The sequence below is a fragment of the Cnephaeus nilssonii genome (genome assembly GCF_951640355.1).
Source record: "Cnephaeus nilssonii genome assembly, chromosome: 6".
In the NCBI taxonomy this organism is placed as follows: Eukaryota; Metazoa; Chordata; class Mammalia; order Chiroptera; family Vespertilionidae; genus Cnephaeus; species Cnephaeus nilssonii.
This window is the reverse complement of record NC_137077.1, coordinates 25,634,440-25,642,540: the sequence shown is the minus strand read 5'-3', so window position 1 is coordinate 25,642,540 and position 8,101 is coordinate 25,634,440. Positions and strand designations below refer to the sequence as shown.

The window sequence follows — 8,101 nt, the reverse complement described above, 5'->3', positions numbered from 1 at the left end:
TTGCCTAGGTTATACCACATTATCAATCTCATCTGAAATTCTGTGTAATTAAAAAAAGCAATTGGCAATCCTATCATTGTCTCTCTCATACCTTTGCTATCACTTCTGGGAGGGTTTTCAAATATTCTCCTCATTAGTTATGTGGAGATATCTATGTAAATGTCTTTTATAATTATCTAAAATTCACATATAAGTTGGCGCTTCATGTGGTCTTGTCTTTACAAGATACCCCAATTAAGAAAATACAAAATTTTCTACTACATTAGGCCATTCTACCAAGCCTGGGAGACATCACAGCTCTACCTAATACATAGAAACAAATATAGGGAAGCTGCCAAAATGAGGAGACAAAGAAACAGGTTACAAATGAAAGAATAGAACAAAACTCCAGAAAATAATTAAACAAAATGGAGACAAGAAATCTACTCGATGCAGAATTCAAAGGACTAGTTATAAGGATGCTCAATGAACTTAGTGAGAACTTCAACAGCATGAAAAAGGGACATTCAGAAATAAAGGATACTCGAATTGAAATAAAGAATAATTTACAGGAAACCAACAGTAGAGTAGGTGAAGCCAAGAATCAAATCAGTTATCCTAATATATAAAAACCCTGGGTCGTAACGACCAGTAATGACCAAGGCTCGACTAAGGCACTTGCTTCTCTCTTTCTCTCCCAGTCTGGCCAGCAGCCTTGCCTCCATTTCTCTCCAGGCCTCCCCGGAGCTGCTGATCAGCCCTGCCTTTCTGATCAGGCCCCGTTGATAGGCCCAGAGATGCTGACTGGCATAGGAACCAACCAATCAGAACCAAATGTGGGTGCTGTGAAGAACCAATGGCTGCACAGGAGGCGGAGCTTTTGACATTGATTGGCATAGAAACCAACCAATCAGAATCAAATCTGGGTGCTGTGGGGAGCCAATGGCTGCCTAAGAGGCAGAGCTTTTGACGCTGACTGGCATAGAAACCAACCAATCAGAACCAAATCTGGGTGCTGTGGAGAGCCAAGGGCTGCCTAGGAGGTGGAGATTTTGATGCTGACTGGCATAGAAACTGACCAATCAGAACCAAATCTGGGTGCTGTGGGGAGCCAATGGCAGCCTAAGAGGTGGAGCTTCTGACGCTGACTGGCATAGAAACCAACCAATCAGAACCAAATTGGTCAGCAGAAGAGGGCAGTTGGGGGCAAGATCATGCTGGCAGGGAAGGGCTGTTGAGGGTGAGATCAGGCCATCAGGGGAGGGCAGTTGGGGGCAACCAGGCTGGCAGGGGAGGGTAGTTAGGGGTGATCAGGCTAACAGGCAGAGGCAGCTAGGGGCGATCAGGCAGGCAGGCAGGTGAGCAGTTAGGAGCCAGGGTCCCAGATTGCGAGAGGGATGTCCTCAATTAGAGAGGGTGCAGGCTGGGCTGAGGGAACCCCCCTCTGTGCATGGATTTTGTGCACCAGGCCTCTAGTTTGTAATATAAGGAAACAATAAAAACCCAATCAGAACAGCAAAAAGAAAAAAAATCCAAAAATATGAGGATAATGTAAGCAGCCTCTGAGACAACTTCAAGCAAATCAACATTTGCATCATAGGGGCGCTGAAATAAAAAGAGAGAGAGCAAAAAATTGAAAACCTATTTGAAAAAATGACAGAAAGTTTCCTAACTTGGTGAAGGCATACAAATCCAGGAAGCACAGAGAGTCCCAAACAAGATGAATCCAAAGAAACCCATACCAACACATATTGTAGTTAAAATGCAAAAGGTTGAAGACAGAGAATCTTAAAAGCAGCAAGAGAAAAGTATTTAGTTACCTACAAGGGAGTTTCCATAAGACAGTGAGTTGATTTCTCAATAGAAACTATGCGGCCAGAAGGGATTGATAAGAAATATTCAAAGTGATGAAAATCAAGGATGTACAACCAAGATTACTCTACCCAGCAAAGCTATCATTTAGAATTGAAGGCCTGATAAATAGCTTTCCAGACAAGAAAAATGTAAGGGAGTTCATCAGCATCAGATCAGTATTATATGAAATTTAGAGTCTTCTTTAAGAAGAAGTAAAAAGATTAAAAATATGAACAATAAAATGGCAACAAATACATATCTATCAACAATTGACTCTAAAAAACAAAAAGATTTAAAGAGAGGAACAACCACCAGCCTTGTGAATAGAGTCATGACAGTTGAATTTATCAGTAATGAACTTACTTTGTCTTCCTTTTGAAGTCTTCTTTAAGACTTTATCACAAATAATACATCTCAACATGAAACTATCTGGAAGGAATACCTGAATTTTATTGGTCCTTCCAACTTCACCAATCCTTCAGATTTCAAATGAATTATTTCCTTTAACAGGGAATCCTTTAGTGTCTATAAAAGTCTTCAGAGGGTGGAGGCTGGCAGGAAAAGTCCATCCCAATAGGACAAGAATGAGGTTCCACCTAGTTGTTCATCACCACTCCTTGAAATAAATCTTCACTGAAAAGTATACCCACTCACCCCCAGCCCAGCCCTTTTGCTGTTCCAGTCCGAGTCAGAGGTCCTACAGCTTTAGCTCTTCTACAATCTGCTACTCTGTGACTCAAGCCTATGTGTGGGCTAAGAAGACTCTTGGGTACCCAGGCAATGGAGACACATCTGATAGAAAAGTTTTACTAACTTTTCAAGAAGAAAGAAAGAAAGAAAGAAAGAAAGAAAGAAAGAAAGAAAGAAAGAAAGAAAGAAAGAAAGAAAGAGCTCAGTCCAGAGGATTGCTTAAAACCAAATTGCAATCCTCTTCCTGTAAGAAGAAAAAAAAATAGCACTTCTGTTATTAAAGATACAGCAGAAATGTGTGTTTGTGAAAATCTGTGTTTGAGGATGCATGACAGCTGTGGAGCAAAGTGAATAGTATGTAGCTATTACTTACCTCCTTAGGGACGTGTCTTGTTTGTCAGTAGATTCCCCCTTAACCCCTAGCACAATACTTTGCATCTCATCCATCACTCACTAAAGCATACTGAACTTGTTAATTGTCAGGACAATGCCTTCAGAAAGTGAGAGGTGGTTACCCTCTTACCCTGGCTGCACTCTAGATCAGCGATATCCAGCCTGAGAGGGCACTCGGGCACAGGTTTAGACTCAAGTCACAAAACTGGATGAGCAAGTTATAGCGGAGTCAACTGAGGAAATAGAACTCACGCACAGGGTCACTGCACATCTCTATCCTACTGAGCACTTGAAAAAATGCAAAAGGTGCGTATCATCAGGCAAACGATCCTTTGGTCCAGACTGATAGTTCAGCCTTACTGGAAACATAACTCACTGGTGTTTCTATCTCTCTCTGCCTCTCCCTGCCTCTCTCTGTAAAAATCAATAAAAAATCATAACTCTAAATTAAATCGTCATAAAAATGAAGACCTTTCTTCCCAGAACCACTCAGCCACCCATTAGGGGAACGAGCAGAACACTATGGGTCTGTTTGGGGACCAAACCTGAAAGGCCCACAGTCAGGGCCAGGAGGGTAGATCAGAGAAGAAATTAGGAAGGCAAACACGTGTTTGTGGCAACTCCCTTCTCTGTGGACCGTTGCCCAGATCTGGCCCCAAACCTAGGGCGGCCACAGCTTCTGTACCAGCACAGCCTCCTGCCATAGCACAGTCACATCCAGGAATGAGGGAAAACTGCCCACCCAGAGAAGATAATATCTGGAAGGAATGAATATTTGGGAAAAGTCCCAGTGCTACTTTAGTGCCAGCCAGTCCCCACCTTCTCCGGCCCCCTCCCACTGGTTCCTCCCCTTTCAGCTGCTCGAGTTCTTATAAAAACCCCACACAGCCTACCCCACACAGCCTGTCCCGAACAGCCTGCAGGAGCCTCTTCCACACCGTGCAGCACAAGACAGTGAGTGAGGCCAACCACAGGACCACGGAGAGACCATGAAGAGCCTGCTGCTTCTCTCCGTTCTGGCAGCCTTGGCCGTGGCAGCTTTGTGTTATGGTGAGAAATCCTTCTCCTGCCATTTCTCTGGGTTTTCTTGTCTGTGTCTGACTTCAGGTTACTTCGACTTTTCCTCTCCCTCCTCCTCTTCTCACCCTTTTCTCTGTTATAATCTTCAAGTACCATTAACTTAACATTTCCCAAGTTCCAAGCCCCACGTCTCTTCTATCCAGTCTTTTTTTATATCCTCAATACCCAGACTATATGCTATGTATCAGGCCATTCCTTTCGATGGTCAGTCACTGCACACATGGAAACTTTGCTATTTCAGAAAGAAGATATAAATTCCCAGCCCTGGAGTCTCATCTTTAAGGATGTTTATTTAGACTTTGGTAACAATTGGTTAAGGATATTGGTCAAACCACTTACCTTTAAAAACATCAGTTTTCACGTGATGTATTAGCTAATAGCCCTCTCTAGGGACAGAGCAATCTCATGAATTTACTACATGTGTTTGGTGAATTCACTAAAAAACGAAGTTTTACATTTAAAAGATCTCAGAGAAAAAAATAGATCTCATCATTTCAATTGTCAAAAGATAAAATTTGCCTGGTTTCTGTATGTTGTTAAATCGATCTGTCTGTTCAAAGCTTATGGAAGGAGATCTGAAGCAAAACTATTTAGATTATTCAGTCTTATGCTTCAATAATCTGGATATTTGAGCTGTTCTTCAACCTAAATTATATTAATAACCCTGTGTGGCGTGCGTTTGTTTGTTTTTGCTTGACTCTTGAAATGATTCATAAGGTCTCTGTTGTCAGAGGATTTGCTTTCTTTGTCTCTTTTTAGAGATTTTTCAAGCAGATGCACTTGCTTACACATCTAAGACTCTTACTGCCAAGTTTCCCTGCTGGGAAGGTAGAAAGAGGGAGAGTGTTAGAAAGAAGAGAGCATCTGCTTTGACATCATCTCAGTTCTTTCTCTGAACTGGCATTGTGCCCAGTGGGAGCTGGGAGCTGGAGCCAGTGGTTTCTGTGGCTGCCAATTGAACACAGGTTCTTAAGAGGCCTTTGGAACCTCCCAGAAGCCTGTCTTGGTAAAGCCCCACAGAGCATCTGCCCAGCCTGCCTGGAGAAACCTAGCTGTCTTCTAGGCCCGTCTGTCCCTTCCTCAACCTTTCTCTCACGTCCCAGATTAAGCAGAGAAGACAGCTCTCTGGAGCTTGTGAAAAGCACTTACATTGTCTTAATTCACTGGGGTGAAAACCTCAGAGCCCGGGGGAAATTTTAGCCAAGACTGTATTCACCAGCTTCTTCAACATCAGAGAAACTAAAGTGTAGACATATATACAGCGAGGACACAGCTAGAGAAACAACGCACAAGTCAGAAATGCCTGAAATGTGTAGTAACCATATTGTTAACTATATTCTTCACATCTTTGGGACTCTTCCTTCTTCCTTCACTATGTTTAGACTATTTCAATGTGTGGTAAATAATAATAAAATGAATCTTCTTTTTTTAAATTCCAGAATCTCATGAAAGCATGGAATCCTACGAAATCAGTAAGTGAATGTTTGACTTCCTTATTTAAACCTCATATATTCTAGAATCTCTCCCTGTTCCTAGTCACACAAAATGGTAATACGTACCACAGGGAGGAAAAAGAGGGCCTCTTTTGGAAAACTGAAGTAACATTTTAAATCCAATCACTATAAAAATCGCCAGATGAGCAATTTTTTAAAGCTTGAAGCAGTATACTATTTGCCTTTAAACTGCATTCAACCAACTTAGGAGCCATAAAACCTTATTTGGAAATTTTATGTTGGCACCAGGTCAACCACAGAGACGGAAAACAAGGAGTAATGACAAATGGCAAAGTACAGAATTGGAGGCCAAGTCAGCTGAGAGACCACAGATGTCAACATTGCTTAAATGCCATTGAATTTCTAGACTTATAAAGACTGAGTGTAAGAGGAAATAACATATCACTCTCATTTTCAATTTGTCCACTACTTCTATCATGTTTAAACTTTCATTTACTAGTAATCTAAAGACATGCTTTACAAGTTATCAGGACAGAGAGAATTTCTCCTCAAAGGAATTTTAAAAACACACTTACATAGGAATACCAACATTGAAGAAAAACAAGTTCTTGCCCAAGATCAAAACAAAGAAGCAAAATTTCAGTGGCCAATGTGACAAGTCTCCAGACACATGTATGGGTGATTACTTTCTTTGGCTCAGGCAGTTTATAAAATATACTTATCTTCCCCTTTGGTTGTTGCATATCTTTAGTTACATGAAATGCGTGAGTTATTGAGCTCCCAAATATATTTGTGTTAGCGATTACTCGTGGAAATATTCTCAGATACTGTTTCCCTAAAACTGCAATTAATATTTCTGTTTTGAGGTCCCTTCATTAACAGGAGATACGCTAATACCTTCATATCCTCGCAGCAGAGATGGAGAGCTAAAGCTCAAGAGAGGTGGGTAACAAAACTTGATGGGGAAGTCATTTTTCCCAGTGTAGAAGCCCAGATCAGAATGGAGTGAGAAACAGGTTTCTTTACAAAATATGTATTATTTCTAATTGTATCCCCAAATCAAAGAATTTTAAAACAATATGCAGAAAACAACTGAATTTCTAGAAGACTATTTTGTGAACGACTCAGAAAGAAGAGGAAGAGAGGATGAAAAAGAGGACAGAAAGAAAAATTCTGTTTTTACTTTAAAAAATGTTCCCCCTAAAAGAAAAATGTCCCCTGTTCCACCTCTCCTTTCTGTTCTTCAAATGTCTTTTTTTTTAAATATATTTTTTATTAATTCAGAGAGGAAGGGAAAGGTGGAGAAAGATAGAAACATCAATGATGAGAGAGAATCATTGATCAGCTGCCTCCTGCATGCCCCACACTGGGGATCAAGCCTGCAACCCAGGCATGTGCCCTGACCAGGAATCGTAACCTCCTGGTTCATGGGCCAAACGTGCAACCACTGAGCCACACCGGCCGCATCAAAGGTCTCTTGATATGGGGTTGTGATAAATGGGATCTCTCTCCAATATTTTCTGATAATCTTTTCTCCTTTTTCTTATTTCTCCGTTCTCTTTATACTTCTCAATCTGGGCTTCTTTCCCACCCTTACCCCTTACCCCACTTCCTAGGGTCCGAGAACGCACCAAGCCTGCCTACGAGATCAACCGGGAAGCCTGTGACGACCACAAACTTTGCGAGCGCTACGCCATGATTTATGGATACAATGCAGCCTACAATCGCTATGCCCGGCAGCTCAGAGGGCGCAAATGAGATCAGAAAAAGCAGTGTTCTCTCCAGTGCCTGGCGCCTGGTTTTGTACTCCTTTGCAGTAGCAGCACTGAACCATATACACATATGCGAATTGCTTGTTTCTTAAACGTTCTCATCTGGCTGCGCCCTTCCTCCCTGCTCCCGGATTGATACATAATGAAAGCACAGTGTAGTGAAGGTGGGAGAGGAGTTGCTATGTGTGACTATTAATAAAATTCTGGTTGGATACTTTCATTTCGTGAGTCTGAGTTCTTCTGAGAAAATGCTGAGATATATAAATCATGGCCCATGTAGCCCAGCATAGGCGATTCTGTTCCTCACGTTCTAGCGTTGATTAGCTCAACTGCATAGAAAGAATGAACCTTAGGAGACATTCACTCAGCCATGGGGGGGGAGGTCGGTGGAATGATTGCTTCCTATTAGGTATTTTCAAGGATTTTCAAAATATCATAGAAGATTAATCATATCATTTTCCTGCTTTCTGACTTTAAATGGCCCCTAAATTCCTTGTGTGTGTGATTTCTGACTTTGTTTCTTGACTCATCGCCTTCACTTAAATGTTATCATTTCCTAAGATGCCACAGTTTTGACTCACTTGAGCCAAGAAAATATGTTTACTCTCATAATCACCAGAGATTTTTAAAAAATATTTTTTATTTTTAAATTATAGTTGATGTATATTATATTAGTCTCAGGTGTGCAACCCTGTGATTAGACTTTTAAGTAACTTACAAACTGATCACCCAGAAATCTCCCACCCATCTGTCACCACACCTAGTTACTACAGTATTATTGACTTACTAGAGGCCCAGTGCACAAAATTCGTGCACGGGGGTCCCTCAGCCCAACCTGTACCCTCTACAATCCAGGAGCTCTAAGGGGATGTCCTACTG

At 41.5% G+C, this 8,101-nt stretch overlaps 1 protein-coding gene across 1 annotated transcript; it reads left to right on the top strand.

Moving 5' to 3' along the window:
- Positions 1-3,800: 3,800 nt before the first annotated feature.
- Positions 3,801-7,442, top strand: MGP (matrix Gla protein). Its single transcript, XM_079774533.1, has 4 exons — positions 3,801-3,966; positions 5,436-5,468; positions 6,317-6,392; positions 7,067-7,442. The coding sequence occupies exons 1-4, from the start codon at positions 3,906-3,908 to the stop codon at positions 7,206-7,208; spliced, it is 312 nt and encodes a 103-aa protein (XP_079630659.1). The 5' UTR covers positions 3,801-3,905; the 3' UTR covers positions 7,209-7,442.
- Positions 7,443-8,101: the final 659 nt, after the last annotated feature.

What these genes read in the sequence shown, in the direction of transcription:
- MGP (XM_079774533.1), top strand. Translation starts at nt 3,906, where the DNA reads ATGAAGAGCCTGCTGCTTCTCTCCGTTCTGGCAGCCTTGGCCGTGGCA. An exon ending in CATGGAATCCTACGAAATCA is followed by an intron (nt 5,469 to 6,316) that starts GTAAGTGAATGT and finishes TTCTGTTTTGAG; the next exon opens with GTCCCTTCATTAACAGGAGA. An exon ending in AGAGCTAAAGCTCAAGAGAG is followed by an intron (nt 6,393 to 7,066) that starts GTGGGTAACAAA and finishes CCCACTTCCTAG; the next exon opens with GGTCCGAGAACGCACCAAGC.